Source organism: Gobius niger (genome assembly GCF_951799975.1).
Source record: "Gobius niger genome assembly, chromosome: 19".
Taxonomy (NCBI): Eukaryota; Metazoa; Chordata; class Actinopteri; order Gobiiformes; family Gobiidae; genus Gobius; species Gobius niger.
The window spans coordinates 10,623,040-10,639,063 of record NC_136870.1 but is presented as its reverse complement, the minus strand read 5'-3'; the positions used below and the strand labels follow the sequence as shown (position 1 = coordinate 10,639,063).

The 16,024-nt window shown below is 42.5% G+C and overlaps 2 protein-coding genes across 2 annotated transcripts in view; both read left to right on the top strand.

Annotated features, from left to right (window-relative positions):
* The first annotated feature begins 1,186 nt into the window (after window positions 1-1,186).
* Window positions 1,187-3,193, top strand: LOC306978431 (peptide Y-like). Its single transcript, XM_079576964.1, has 4 exons — window positions 1,187-1,334; window positions 1,412-1,599; window positions 2,196-2,273; window positions 2,976-3,193. The coding sequence occupies exons 2-4, from the start codon at window positions 1,412-1,414 to the stop codon at window positions 2,998-3,000; spliced, it is 291 nt and encodes a 96-aa protein (XP_079433090.1). The 5' UTR covers window positions 1,187-1,334; the 3' UTR covers window positions 3,001-3,193.
* A 146-nt stretch (window positions 3,194-3,339) lies between these two features.
* Window positions 3,340-16,024, top strand: part of mpp2b (MAGUK p55 scaffold protein 2b) — a 46,077-nt gene continuing 33,392 nt past the window's right edge. Inside the window, exon 1 of the mRNA XM_079577351.1 lies at window positions 3,340-3,653. The gene's annotated coding sequence lies outside the window, so the exon portion shown is untranslated. The remainder of the gene's footprint in view (window positions 3,654-16,024) is intronic.

Sequence of the window (16,024 nt, the reverse complement as noted above, 5' to 3'; positions counted from 1 at the left end):
CATCCGTAATGGCACAGTTGAAAATTCTATTCACTAAAATGGGCAGTGTTTCAGGATTCACATTAATGCATGAATAGGGCTGGGAACGTTTGTAGAATTCGAAAACTGAAAGCTTATGTTCGTATCCCATTAAATACTTAAATACTTATTTTGGGTGGCTGGAACAATCTTAGGATTAAATAACAAATTTCCAATTTTTTTTGGCACCAACTTTTGAGACCTTTGATTTTATTTTTTTTGCTTTATTTGAAACACGTAGTACCTCAACTTTTAAGAAGTTACTTCTGCATGTTCAAATAAAAAAAAAAACATTAATTTTTCATTCACTGTACAGAGAGAGAATACATACAGTATATGTACAGATGTTGTTAAGGCGCTATATAAATAAATATTGATTGATTATGAGGGGCCCTAAAAAAAACTTTAGCCCTGGGGCCCATTTTACTTAAATCCGGCCCTGAATGCATGCTATTGTAATGAAAGAAGGCAATCGCTTTGTTTGATGGCAGTGCTCTATAGGCTTATTTGGCACAAAAGTTGGCTTAGACAGTGTGCAATAAACAAAAGGCAAAAAAGAGTAACATGTAGCTAAAAAAAAGGGATATAAAGGTAACGATCGGACATTTTTCACACTGATAGAAATATGCTTAACACAGAATTGTACTAATACAGCATTACACTATATCTGCTATATCCAAACCGTGGCAGACGGTGCTCGAAGGTTTAGTTTCAGCATTAGTTTCTAACATTATGTTGGGAACTAATGCTGTCCAGTTGTGATTTATTCAGAAAAGCTCTTGATCAAAAGCTGTTCTGTCCTGCCAAGTTTGGGGTCTTTTTCATTAGAATTAAGTAGTAAACTGGGGTGCCTCTTTGTAATGAAAGGCCCAGTAAACCTGTAAGCGAATTGAGAGGTTTACACATAAAGGCCAGTGGGGTGTGGCTAATGTCGATCTCCGCTGTGACTTTAGTAGTAAAACTGCTTTATGGTTGCTCTTCTTTCAGGTTGCACGGTAGTAGTAAAAGAGGGGGGGTCGCTTATTCTATATTTATATTAGGATATATTTTTAATGTGTCTTCTTAGGCCACTGACAGGAGACACGTGCGTCAAAGATGCGCAAGCAAAGAGCCATAAAGTTGAAGTGCGCACTAGAGATGAGTAGTGTGTGTGTGCGCGTGTGTGTGTGTGACCTCCTCTCCAAAGCGCGAGGAAAGTCTGAGGGGGTGTGGTTTAGCGCGAGCGCACATCAGGTATCCCTCCAGCTGTATAAAATGCAAGGGTACGAAAAGGCAAAGACAAGCAACACCCGGAACACAAGGCGGACAAGTACAATGTAAGTTTCCCTTTACATACCAGTGTTTTTTTGTCTTGGCATGCCTTACAAGTGGTCCCTGCACCTGTTCTTCTCAGATGGGCACCATGCTGAGGTCGTGGACGATGCTGGCTGCGCTGGTCGTGTGTCTGCTGCTGTGTTGGAGCAGCTTTTCGGACGCGTACCCTCCGAAACCCGAGAGCCCGGGCAACAGCGCGTCACCCGAGGAATGGGCCAAGTACCACGCGGCCGTCAGACACTATGTCAACCTCATCACCAGACAGAGGTGAGTCCCCAGAAGAAGAAAAAAAGTACTTTTGTATTATTATATGTCATTATTTTCAATGATAGAGTAGGATTCCCACGTCGAAAGCTACACATCATAACAAAAAAGGAATACACCCGTTTTAAATGAACTAATGAACAGTAGCCTAGTAAAAATGATTAATTCCTGTTCTGAACTATAGTCACATTACATTTTTCTCATTAGGCTCCAAAGTGGTTCAGTAGCTTTACTTGCCACATCTGTTCTTTAGTGTCCTGATGGCAAAACTGAAAAAAGTTCTCAGTTAAAAAATGGGGCATAAACTTTTCATCCCATATCTGACCTTGAGAACTTGGAGAATAGGAGTAGTATTGGACTGAGTATGTATAAATATTAAACTCCCTCTCCCCACGTTGACTCCACTTGTGTTTTGATAAAGGAGTGTTAACATTCATTGCCTGGGCTGCCAGTCCCAGCCAAGCCGCTGCAATTCAATAGCACTGTTGCCTATTGAGCGGCTGCTGTTGTGGATCAGAGCGGCTTTTCGCATGAATAACAAAATCCCATGTGAGCTTGGCTTCAGCCGTCTTCAGAGCTGTGTGTGCCTATTCCCTCAGGTATGGAAAGAGGTCAAGTCCAGAGGACGTGGCATGGCTGCTTTTTGGAGCAGACTCAAACCAAGACAGTGAACCTCGGTAAGAGACAAGCACTTGTCTTCAACAACATCAAGCGTTTCAATACATTATAGATTCAGACGAGGGGCTTTATTAAAATAGATAATGACTGGATACTATAATGACTCTTTAAACATTGCTGAATTCATCCTATTATATACTTTATATTATAACAGACCTGTACATTTTAATTTGCATCACACCAAATGAACAGTGAATAACTTAGATTAAACTCAAAGTATCGCAGATTTATAGGGGAGCAAAGGGGTGCTTTGCAGCCTCATTTTAAAATGTTTGCACCCTCAGTTTTAGTCGCAAGCATCACAATGTATTTTAATGACGAGGGTGTCACTGTACACCCCTAAGTAAGTTAAATGCATCAGTTTGTACGGGAGCCGGGGCGGATTTATTACACAATCTTTGAAAACTAAATGATGTTATTGATAGTTATTGATATAGATGCCGGTAATACTGCTCCAAAAATTGAACACAACGGCTCTATTTGACCAGAGTGACTGCATTGAAGGTTATGTCACTTATTGAGAGCTCTGTCTTAATACTCCCTTTCTGCTCTGTATTGATTTGCATTTTCTCTTGCTGTGGGCCGGGACACCTACTGGTCCTTCATGCCAAGAAGAAATTCAATCTTCCTGAAGCACCTTGCCAACTCTGCTTTATGTTACTGTCAATGGCTTAATCTGTCTCTTCTTCATCTATTGGCAGGTCGGAGTATAACGAACAGTGGTAGATTACTCCTAATGGATGAGGAAACACCGAAGCTCTCAAAAGACAACCTGCACTGGAATTTGTGACTTTCACTAATTATTTATAATAGGCATGCAGCCCCCCTCCCTCTCTCTGTGTCTGTCAAAAACTGCCTTTGGCCAAGAATGTAAATAATTTATACAAAAAGTGATTCAAATTAAACTAAAACTACTTTAATGGAATAAACTATTTGAAAAGATATGTGTGCAAGTGTTCTTTACTTATCAACCCAGAAGCATTTACGCCTTTGGCCACTAGATGTCACTGTTGCACCGCGGTAGCGCGCGTAAGTGGCTCGTATGTCTCCGCTCTCAACGCTGCTACATCGACAGCCTTCAACTTCACACAAGGGTACCGCTCGGAAAGGGCAGTTCATCATCTGGAAAGCACTCGGACTCGTTTTAAATTTGATCCATGGCGGTGAATGCAGGAGCACGCGCCGCTTTTTAATCCAGGTCCCGTCCGTGCGCTGTTTCCGCGGGCTGCCCGAGGCGATAATGTACTGAAAGTGTCCGCATATATTAAAACAAGACCTGCCACACAACTCGAGTCGGAGGAGGAGGAGGAGGAGGCACCCCAGCAGCATCTTCCCCCGGCGGTTGCATCTCGATCCGAGGACAAGAGCGACGCGAGCAGGTGAGCGTTTTCAAACTCAGGTCAGGTGGAAGAAAAAACGCAGTTTCCTCGAGCTAATGAGACGCTTGTCATAATCGCCGCGTTCAAGCAAAGCCTCTCAAAACGCGCAGTCCACCTTCGCCCTTGTCAAGCACGCTGCTGCCGGAGTTTGAGCGATCTGCCGTGAGAAACGAGCACACGTGCAGCATAATCTCCGCTATCATATTCTTCCGCACAGATCATGCCCATGTAACGCTAGGCTACAGCGCGCGTGCACCCATTTCATCAATTAATCAGCTGCTCAATCAGATTGTTTTTAATCCGAGAATGATTAGCTCGGAGCTATCACCACACGGAAGCTAATATTGCTTTTTTCTTTGCGCGGGATGGTGTTTTATTCGTGAGTTTGGAAACATAATTAATTGGAATAAAAACAAAGGCGAGCGTCATGCACCTGTTCACGGGCACTGCGCATGCTCAGAGTGACGGGATGCGCCCACAGATGTGAGAGGCGTGCTTGTCCATATGCTGACCACACGGACAGGTGCGTGTGTTTGAGGGGCCAGTCCCATGATCAGGGCATGAAACACTGCTAGAGCCGTGTTTGGCATGCATTAGGTGTGCGTAATGGTGGATAACCGTGTACAAACCTGTATCCTGTATATATAACCTGTATATATAATCATTTATATTTCATAATGATGGGGACCTGCAGTGACATTGGAAAGACTGTTGTATCAAAGTCCTAGGGATTGGACGTCACATAATTTGCAGACTCTTTATAGGAAATTGTTACTGTAAAAGAAGTAACAAATAAAAGTTCTTACAGAGGATTCAACCTGTTATCCCACATCTTACCCCCTATCTGATTTCGATTTTAAAATCTCTAATACTTTATGCAACTTCAGAAAACCTGCCTAATCCAGTGCAATCCCATGTGCCAATAGTCCTGCTGATTTAGTAGTGGTAGTACTAGGGCTGTAGGGTATTTCCACTGAGCGATTATTGGACAGTGTGGAGGTTGTTTATTGCCTCTGTTTTGGCGGATCATCCCGATATCCGGGGAGTTTTTCCCAAGGCCTCACTGTCAAAGTAAAAACTGTGACATTGATGCGTCTTTTTTTTTCCTGTCGTGGCAGCGTTTCTGTGAAAAGGACACAAAGGAGCGTGGCCTCTAATGAAAGCCACCGTCCGCGGTGATTGTCAGCACTTCCCCCGAGTATCTCTGCCTTGGTCCTTTAGCCTCTCGGTGGTTGGTTGCTTGACATTTAATTTTAATTACTATAATTACTGTCTGTATCAGCTGTAGGGAACAGAGGGCCCACATCACCAGGGCCATCAGGAATTATTTAACGCCTCACTCTGAAGGGATATTGCGCGATAGCTTACATCACCTGCTACACTGGCCGCCCTTCACCCACAAACACGGAGGTTGGCGGTTTGATCCACATGCTGCCTGCTGGTGTGTCCCTGAGCTAGACACATCACACACTAGCTTGTAGTCTATGAAAATGTGTGATCGATGGTCTGAGCTGCTATTGGCTCAAATTGGCAGCCATGATTCTGATACAAAGCCCCAGGGTAGTTGTGGCTGCGCTGTATAAGGCTAATCTAAGTGTGGCTCCGAAATGACAACACAGGCACGGCTTCTTAAAGACGGGCGCTTTACTTTTATGCCGTGAAAACTGTTAGACAGGACATGAAATACAATGCTTTAGACATAGTCCAGTCACAGGTAAAATAATACATTAAACAAAATGGCTACCTCGTGGCCGCCTGCCACTTCGGAGGTTCTTGGGCAGCAAATATTTCAGTCTTGTGCATACTAAACAAGTATACAATAATTAGCCCAATGTACTTCACAAATATACAAATAATTAGACAAAATATAAAATAAAATACCTTGTGCAGCTAGCTAATTGGCCTTGCTGCTGCAGATCGCTCGGTCAAAGTCTTTTGCATGTCTGGGCGAATGCAAATCTCGCAGCCTCTTATACTAAACGAAATCTCGCGATAGTTGCGGTACAAAAATAAAAAATACTTTGGCAAATTAACTTATCTAATTTATACAATGTAACATAAATTCACAACGTGAGTCACAATAAATTTCAACAAAAAATATTAACCCATAAAACAAAAAATACTAAGTGCAAGTCTTTTCAACGACACTTACACTCCCACCAAAATCACTCATTATTTCTTAATGTGATTTTCTAAGACGTGTCCTGGTTAGTTTGTTTACTATGTATGTCGGTCTCGAGTAGAGTCACGACTTTGTGAATAGGTCTTTCTAGGTGTATTAGTCTCGTCAGTGGTTTCCCTTTGTCAAAGGTGGTTTCACTGGTCTTCAGCTTCACTTTTCGAACTTTGCCGTCCGGGCTTTCCAAAGTCTCTATCACTTTAGCTAGTTTCCATTTACATCTTGGAGCGTTGTCATCCTGTATTATCACAATATCATTTACTTGCAGGTTTCTTGAAACTTTCTGCCATTTCTGTCGCTGTTGGAGATTCAACAAATATTCTCGCCTCCATCTTTGCCAAAATTCATTTGCTAGAAATTGAACCTTTCTCCATCTTTTGTTCAAGTACAAATCATCCTTGCAAAACTGTCCTGGAGGGGGAAGAATAACTGAAGATTTCATCGTTAATATGTGATTAGGAGTTAGTGGTTCTGGACCCGTGGGATCGTTTAGATATTCAACACTTAAAGGTCTACTGTTGATGATTGCCATTGTCTCGTAAAGTAGTGTTCTTAAACTAGTTGTATCGAGTCTGTTTGAAGACTTGTCAAGCATTGCTGTAAGTATGCTTCTCACTGTTCGAATTTGGCGTTCCCAGATGCCTCCCATGTGGCTTGCTGATGGAACGTTCATCACAAATTCGCAACCAATGGCTCTTTGTGGTTCTTGATCCATGTCTTTCATTAACTCCAAAAACTCTCTTTTAGCTCCCATAAAGTTTGTCCCTTGGTCGCACCTTAATTGTCGGACAGGACCTCTTATGGCGATCACAGTTCGAAGAGCATTCATGAAAGCATCTGTTGATAAGTCATCGAGTGTTTCAATGTGCACTGCTCGTGAACATAAGCATGTGAACAGTAATCCGTATCTTTTCACTTCTTTTCTTCCATCCTTTACTATGAATGGGCCGAAACAGTCGATGCCACAGTAGGTAAAAGGTGGTGCTGTTTCTGTTCTCACTTCTGGCAAATCTGCCATCTGTTGGACATTTGTAGCCTTTCTGTACTTTCTGCACTTAACGCAGCGGTAGATGTGCGATGAAACAACATTTCCACATCCTAAGATCCATAGTCCATTTGCACGCAATTCATTTGTAGTCATGCCTCTTCCTTGGTGATGTACACGTTCATGATAGTGTTTTACGAGTAGGGCTGACACGTGAGATTCTTTGGGAAGAATTGCGGGGTGTTTGACATCATGGTGTAACGCTGATTGGGATAATCTTCCTCCCACCCTGAGAACATCTGACTTGTCCAGGAAAGCGTTCAACTGTTTAAGCCTGTTGTGCTTGTGTAGAGAATTTTCCTTTTGAGATCTGATTTTCTGTATTTCCTCGGGGAAAGCTTCTCTTTGCACTAACTTGATGATGAACACTTCTACGTCCTTTCTCTCTTCAAGATCTGTAACTTTGTTCGTTCTTTGTTGGATACCTTTATATTCTTTGATGAATCTTTTGAGTCTGGCGATAGCCTTTACTGCTCTTGACCAATCGGAAAACTTCTTTAAACGTTCTAGCACTGGGTTTGCTTCCTTTGACTGTGTTGTGTGCGTGTGACCTTTACGGAGTTCAGGATCCGTTTCTTCGATCTCTCCCACCATTTCCTTATTGACTGGAAGATCTTGTTTCCAAAGGAAATCTGGGCCTTTTAACCAGTTTGATTCTTTCAGCTGAGTTGCGCTTAAACCTCTTGAGGCATGATCAGCCGGGTTATGTTCTGAGCTGACGTGCTGCCATTTTTCAGGACTTGTACTTTGTCTTATTCGTTGGATTCGATTGGCGACGAATGTGTGAAATCTCTTTGCATCGTTGGCTATGTATGCCAATATGACTTGTGAATCGGACCAATAATATTCGTTGAGATTTCCAATTTCCAATTCTCGCTTGATTACATCTGCATTGCGGACTGAAGTCACAGCTGACGATAGTTCGAGTCTTGGGATAGTCGTTTGTTTAGTGGGTGTAACTCTCGCTTTACCCATGACGAGTGAACAACTGATTTGTCCTTCTTTACTTATTGCTCTGAGGTATGAACATGCGCCATAACCTTCGAGGCTTGCGTCTGAGAAGTTATGTAACTCATACTGTACAACATTGATGTCTTGTGAGTAGCTTCGTGGGATCTTCAGAGCTGCCAGTTTGGGCAGGTCTCTCAACCATGCTTCCCATCGTGGTAGAATGTGGTCTGGGAGATCGTCGTCCCAATTAACTTTGTCTTTGCACAATGTTTGGAGTATTTGCTTTCCAATCAGTATGAACGGAGCGACAAACCCAAGGGGGTCATAGACTGACGCAACTGTCGAGAGCACCCCTCTCCTTGTCAACGGGTTGTCTTTGACTTGGACTCTGAATTGGAATTCATCTGCCTCGATACACCATTGTACTCCGAGTGCACGTTCGATGTGGGGTTCTCCAAGAGCCATGTCTTGGTCTTTGGCTTGAGCTTGTTCTTCTTTGGGAATTGCTTCGAGCACTTCTTTATTGTTTGACACAAACTTATGCAAATGGAGTTTGCCTGTCTTGCAAAGTGCTCTTGACTCTTCGACCAGCTTTATGGCTTCGGCTGTTGACGTTACGCTGGCAAGTCCATCATCAACGTAGAAACCTCTTTGGATGAACTTGACAGTCTCCTTGCTGAACTTGTCTTTGCCTTGAGATGCGAGATGTTTGAGTCCGAAGTTACAGCATCCGGGAGAGGAAGCTGCCCCGAAAAGGTGCACTTTCATCCTGTACACTGAAGGCTCGGAGTTCAAATCGCCTTTGTCCCACCAGAGAAATCTCAGGTAGTCTTGATGTTCCTTGACAACATGGAATTGATGGAACATTCTCTCCACGTCACACATGAAGGCGATTGGACCCTTTCTGAATCGGCATAACACTCCGACCAGTGCATTGGTGAGGTCTGGTCCAGTCAGAAGGTGATCGTTAAGAGATGTGTCATGGAAACGGGCAGAACAATCAAAAACCACGCGGATCTTTTCGGGCTTATGGGGGTGGTACACCCCGTGATGAGGGATGTACCACGCCGTCTTGTTTTCCAGCTCTTGTACTGGGACTCTTTCTGCGTCTCCACGGGTTATGATGTCGTCCATGAACTTGACGTAATCCTTGTAGTATTTCTCATCCTTTTTGAGTCTACGTTCCAATGAAGACAATCTGTGTTCAGCGTATTGTTTGTTGTTTGGAAGATTTGGATTGTCTGTTTTGAATGGTAGTGGAAGTTCGTAGTGACCGTCTTCCCTTTGTCTTATGCCTTTTGTCACCTTTGTCATGAACAAAATGTCTTCCTGAGAGATTGGATTGTCGTCTGTTGCATGCTCTGAGAAATCAGATTCCAAAGCCTTTATCACATCAATTGGACTGACTTCCTTTACTTGAGTTCTGCATACAAAACGCACTTCTTGTTTGAGTTCAACTGCTGGTTGTGACGCAGGAGTTACTTCACGCACAATGATTCTGTGACTTGTGCCGATGGCATCATTGTGATCGTGGACTTGAGACGAGCAACCAACTATGCTCCAGCCGAGATCGGTTAGCTGTGCGTAGGGTTGGTTTTCTTTGCCTGCGAGAACTTCTCTTGGTAGAAGGGCTTGTTGACAGTTATAGCCGATAAGCAGACCAACTTCACATTCGAGCATTGGTGGTAACTTATCTGCTAGCCTTTCCAGATGAGGCCACTTCAAAGCGGTGTCAGAAGTTGGGATATGTGACCTGTTAACTGGTATGAACTCTCTTGTAAAGACTGGTGGTAATATGATTTTCTTTTCACACGTATATCCTCTGACTTGAAGGTTTACCAGCTTCTCACATGGTATAACTGTTGACTTGGCGGACATAGTTGATAGCCGCAGATTGGCTTTGCTTTTATCTGTGTTGAGATCTTGGGCTACTTCATCCAAGATGAAGGATGTATCACTCTGTGAGTCGAGAAGTGCATACACCAAAACTTCTTTCTCTGGGTGGTTTGTGGATGAGACCCAGACAGGTAGTATAGAAGACGTCAACGTGCTTGAGGTTTCTTGAGTTACCCTGTTAGAGATTGCAGTTGACGATTTGTCTTCTTCCTTTGTGTCTTTAGTGTCTACTTTGTCTTGAGTGTTATCCTCACTCTTTACAGGTGTTGCCCTTTTACGTTCCATGAACTTGTCGTCGTGTAGACATGTAGGGTGTCTTCTCTGACATTTTTCACACGTGCTCCTTTTATCGCACTTCTTTGAATGATGTCCAGTCTTTAAGCATCCGAAACACAGCTTTTCTGTCTGTGCAAACTTGATACGATCTTGAACTGTTTTATCCGTGAACTTGAAACATTTATCAAGTGTGTGACCATTCTTTTTGCAGAAGAGACAGGTTACAGTATTTGTGTGACCTGAGCTTGTTGAGTGACTTGAGTTTGTAGTTAGCGTTTTTGCTTGAATGACTTGACTGCGTGGATGTTTGGGCTTACTTGTGTCCAAACCTTTGAGGGCTTGCATTGAGGCTATGGGATCGCACGCTAAGTCAGCTTCCATGGACACGAACTCCACAAACGTGCGGAAGGATGGATACTCTCCATTATTTGTTCGTCTTATTTTCATGGCTGTGCGGTTCCATCTTGTAGTCAACCAATCTGGAAGTTTCAACAAGAGTCTCTGAATTTCCATACAATCATTGAGAACTTCTAATGCCTTTATGTGTGGTATCGCAGCTTCACAACTTCCAAGAAAGTCAGCAAATTCCCTTAACTCACTTCCATCTTTGTAGCTTATTTTCGGCCAACCATGAAGCTTGTCTCTGAAGCATTTTCCTATGGTAAACAGATCTCCAAAACGCTTTTCCAGCACATTCCAAGCTGAGTCGTACGCTTCATCTGTGCCTACTAAGAGAAATCCTTCTACTGCTCTTTTTGCAGGTCCACCGAGATACTTCCTGAGATAGTAAAGTCTCTCATTCTTGGGAATGTTCTTTCTTTCGATCAAGGTTTCAAATGACAACTGCCAGTCTTTGAACTTTAGTGGGTCTCCAGTGAACAATGCAGGTTCTGGAGTTGGAAGTCGATTTGCACTTATTGCTTCTGCTAGTATGCCAACTAGATCAGAATTTGCCTGTGGTTGCGTTACGACTGTATGGACTTGTGTGGCTTGAGGGATGAATGGTGGACTTGATGCTTTGAGTGTTTGACTTGTGGTCTTTGCTTGTATGATAGGAGTCTGTTGAACGTGTGGAACAAATGCATGGCTTGTAGCATGAAAGACTTGGGTTGTGTTTGTAGCTTGAAAAGGATTGCTTGGTATGATAGGGATTGCTTGGGTTTCACTCGCTGCTTTAATACTGTGTAACAAACTTCGACTTTCAGCAGTACTTTCAACTTCATCATAAACCTTTACACGAGCTTTGGCAGCATTCAATTTCTTAACTTCTTCCAAGCGGTCAATCTTTCTACGCTGCTCCTCCATTGCTTGTTGCCTTGCAAAGTTCTCAAGTTCCAATTTTTGTAGTTCAGCTGTTTCCTTTTCCTGCACGTCCATTACTGCTAGTACTTCTTGAGATGCAGCTGCTTCAGCCTCAGCTTCCAATCTTTTTATTGTTTGTGAGCATGATTGTCCTGAACTACCTTTGGACCTTCGTGATTTTGACCTTGATTTAGACCCTTCAGATCCTAAGCATGATCCAACATCCGGCCATGGTTCTTCATCGTCCTCAATGTCTCCTTCGAGCCATTTCTCAGCTTTGTTGACAATAAATACGGAGAGTGACGTGCATGCATCAACTTTACGCCTTATGTCTGCTTCGGGAGATTGTATTTGACGTATCTGGTCATAAACGATTTGCACATCTTTACAAGTGATGTTTACATTATCGATCAACTCCTTTAATTCACTTTCTGAAGCATTCTTCCTCAGCATTACTCTGCTCAGTCTTGCTTCATATCTCCATTTTTCAAATACGAGTGCATATTTGTGTTGGAGGCTCTTTAGTTTCTCCTCTTGAAGCTCTTTACCCTTTTCGGTTAATGTTCTGACTCTTTCACTTTTACGAACAGTTTGTTGTTCTGTAGCTTGCACTTCTTCATGTTCTACAACTTCGTTAAGTGGTAACTCTTCTTTATCTTTGTCACTCATCTTTAACGTTTAGTTAACACACCAGTTGAATTCCCAAAATACTTCTTCAAATTAGCTTATTTGCACTTTAACTTGTAAATATCTTTTTGGGAACTTAAAATGTAGTTTTGACCTTACGCAAAATGCACAAAACTCTAACTTAATTCAACAAAAATGCATCACTTTGAGGTACAGAAGAAATCAAGTAACTTTGACAAATATGCTTTAGAAACTTTTAGTGGGCCTTTAAACTTGACTTAAACCACTCGTTTTTCTTTTAGCACTGTCCTTTCTTAATTTCCACTTTACTCATTCCTTATAACTTTATTGATGCGTTGCTTGTGGGCGATGAGCTTTGGTAATGGCGCCCTCTGGTGTCGCACCACGGTACCGTCACCCACTGCATCTGCCGTCGTCTTTACGTGCTTCTCACCGGCGCTGGGCTGGGCGAGTTTTCACTGTGGCTCCGAAATGACAACACAGGCACGGCTTCTTAAAGACGGGCGCTTTACTTTTATGCCGTGAAAACTGTTAGACAGGACATGAAATACAATGCTTTAGACATAGTCCAGTCACAGGTAAAATAATACATTAAACAAAATGGCTACCTCGTGGCCGCCTGCCACTTCGGAGGTTCTTGGGCAGCAAATATTTCAGTCTTGTGCATACTAAACAAGTATACAATAATTAGCCCAATGTACTTCACAAATATACAAATAATTAGACAAAATATAAAATAAAATACCTTGTGCAGCTAGCTAATTGGCCTTGCTGCTGCAGATCGCTCGGTCAAAGTCTTTTGCATGTCTGGGCGAATGCAAATCTCGCAGCCTCTTATACTAAACGAAATCTCGCGATAGTTGCGGTACAAAAATAAAAAATACTTTGGCAAATTAACTTATCTAATTTATACAATGTAACATAAATTCACAACGTGAGTCACAATAAATTTCAACAAAAAATATTAACCCATAAAACAAAAAATACTAAGTGCAAGTCTTTTCAACGACACTTACACTAAGCATAAGGCTAAGAGGGACTGAGAATATGAATTGTACTACTCTCAAACCATTTTTTTTTCTCTTTTTATGGTGGAGGAAGAGTCTGAATTGGCTTGTGGACCACATTTAGTTCATGCAAGTAGAGAGAGGGAAGGAGGGCAGGGAAGGAGAGAGTTCAGCTCCCTCACAGCCTGGATGAAGTTATTCACCAGTCAGCTGGACCTGGCCTGTATGAATCTGCTCCTCCTCCCTGAAGGCAGAATGTGAAGGGTTCGTGGGATCACCTGCGGGTGAGACGGTTACAAATGTCCTGAAAGGAGGGAAGAGGGGCCACCTTGATCTTCTCAGCTGCCCTCACGTTGGAGGCTCCTGCGGCCGGATTCTTAACTGTTTTTAATTTTTAATTTATTGTTCTCCTTTGGCTGTAAAAGTCAGATCAAGACTCAAACTTTGAGAGGTCTCATAGCAATGAATGTACTTTGTCTCCTAAGCATAATTCATGTATGGCCTTATCTTGCAGTACTATATTCCATTGTGTAGTTTGACCTGTAGCTGTACCATTGTAATAAAGGTCTCATATCCTGCCAACACTATAAACCGTCTGGAAAAAACAAAGCAAAAAAGCAAAGCGACTCTCCTTGACAGAGGTACCTGTAGTCCATTAATATGCATGCAGGGATTCAGACGCACCTTTTATTTTAGGAACCAGTGGAGTGTGAAGCCGACTGACTGGCTTTGAACAGCTCTGCTGTCCGTGCTCTCCTTCAAAAGACCTCAGTCGCGTTGATTTGTACACAGACTTGGATTGTTTATTTGGACCCTGAAGACACCACGGAATGAACCGCTTTTATTCGGCAAAGTTTAGTTCCTCGACAAGGGGGTGCACTAAACGGTTTTCTTAAAGAATTTATAACAAGCATTTAAAGTTAGAAGAAACACCATCTGCCAGTAGTTTATATCTCATGTCATCTTTGTATGCTTTGGGTTACAAAACTAATTTAATCCTCCTCAATTAACGCAGAATATATGCAAAGTGACGCTTTCTGGTTCTGAATTCAGCTGTAGTACTTTTTTTCTTTCTTTTTTTATACAATCCAATTAATTTTGTGACAAGGGAGAGGTAACATTTGAATAAAAATGAACTTGAAAACCCCTGTTATTTCACTGGGCTGGTTTAGGATTAACGTTCAGATCATATGGAGTGGGTTTTCTACTCAGTTTAGTCACAGTCTTAGTTCGGGCAGCACTTACAAATCCTGTGATGACGAGAGAAATTGATTTTTATTTTTTTTAAGTCCAGCAATCCCAATTGTTCAAACTGTGTTACAACACAATCGATCTCGCCCAAAGAGCAAATCTATTCTCAGACTCTGTTGCTCATACCATTTCAAGACCCACCATATTTAGCTCCGACTTATTATTATTTTACGCATTTTCCCTTGTTGCCATGGTGAAGTGCGCGGGGGGGTAAAAAGGCTCCTCACGCGGTTGTCTTGGATACGACAGCCTTCCCTTGTAAAGTAATGAGAGGAGCTGAACCTGTGGGAGCGTGGGGTTATTTTTAGGCCTGACGCCAGCCTGCATGCGTGGATTAAGACTTGTTTGGCCGCTGGTGCGCGTCGCTAAGCGCGCGTGTGGGTTTGTGTGTGAGCATGTCCACTCCACAGACTTTAATGGAGCCTCACTGTGGGAAGAGCTCCAGGCGTTTTCACACTGGCTTCAGCGGCACCTGGTCCACCTCTCGCGCCACTACTCAAAGATGACTTTACAAATAGGTCTTTTCTCCGCGGGTCCAAATCACTCTCGCTGTGTTTACCATCTTATCGCCACCTTCAAGGACACCAGCACTTCCTTTAGCGCCGCTGGGGATGCGCGCTGAAAGACATCCAAAGTGTGCCAACATCATTTTGCACAGAACAGGGGTGTAAGTCCAGTTAAAGGTTAGTGACGTTTAGAGCACTAAGCGCCCCAAGAGGACGGCAAGGTCGATTTGAGGCAAATAAGTTTCAATCTTCCATGAAGTGGAGCTGAATAACAAAGCTCTCTCCCTTTAAGTACTGGCTACAGTGTGCGAGTGTAGAATAGGCCGATATGTTGTCTTTAAGATATCAAAATGGTTTGGAAAATATGAAGAAATTGATTATACTGTGTAGTTTGGAAGCCAAGAAACCACTTCAAAATCCAGAAAAGGTACTGTTAGGTAAGTGCAGAGTAATCATCAAACAAAGGGGGTTTAAAAGAGATATTGTTGCTCTCAGATCTACTGTAACTTGTACCTTTGCAGAAAGAGGGACATCACCAGTTCGCTTCCTCTTTATGCGTTATTTTTGATAACCTGATGCAAAAATAGCATTGCTGATATCTAATTTAGTTGATCTGCAGAAGCAGACTTCGCTCTTAAAGTGTGCCTTTAGCAATCAGTTCTTTTAGGGCCTCATTTCCCTGTTATCCAGAGTGTTGTTGATTTCTGGAGTTTTTTAAATTCATGTTGTCCTTATATTTGAAGAGTTTAGTGGTGCTAGGTTAGTGCTAGGGTAGCACATGTAGCCTGCATTAAAAACGTATTCAAAATCATGGGGTAGTCCTCCAAACGTTAAGATATCTGATTTGTAGAAAGCTGCTTTGTGAATTCCACGTGTAGTAATGCCGGCCGCAGGTAAACAAACTACTGTAGATCCGGTAACCTAGCACAGTGTTTTCCAACCAGGGGTACGGGGACCCCTGGGGGTACTCGAGGACCTAGTAGGGGGTACTTGGAATGATTTCAGGTTGAAAAAAAAGGAAAATGTAGCATAATTTTTATAGGAAAGGCTATATTTTTCAGTTTTAGAATTTTAGGTTTATTTTGACTGCAACATTGTCCTTTTTCTTACAAATACCACTTTTAAGTAATTACTTTCAAAATAAACTATAACACCCTTGAGGTAGGGGGTACACAGTTGACCACTGAAAGGCCAAAGGGGTACGAAAGACAAAAAACGTTGGGAACCACTAGCAGATCACTCCGCCACTGCGTAGTTTCCAAGCAGAAGCTGCTCAAATACTGTATAAGTTCTTTTAAATGCAAAAAGGT

Excerpts from the sequence above, each read along its gene's own strand:
- LOC306978431 (XM_079576964.1), top strand. The coding sequence starts at position 1,412 with ATGGGCACCATGCTGAGGTCGTGGACGATGCTGGCTGCGCTGGTCGTG. Across the intron at positions 1,600-2,195 it reads AACCTCATCACCAGACAGAG|GTATGGAAAGAGGTCAAGTC; the intron begins GTGAGTCCCCAG and ends CTATTCCCTCAG. Across the intron at positions 2,274-2,975 it reads AACCAAGACAGTGAACCTCG|GTCGGAGTATAACGAACAGT; the intron begins GTAAGAGACAAG and ends ATCTATTGGCAG.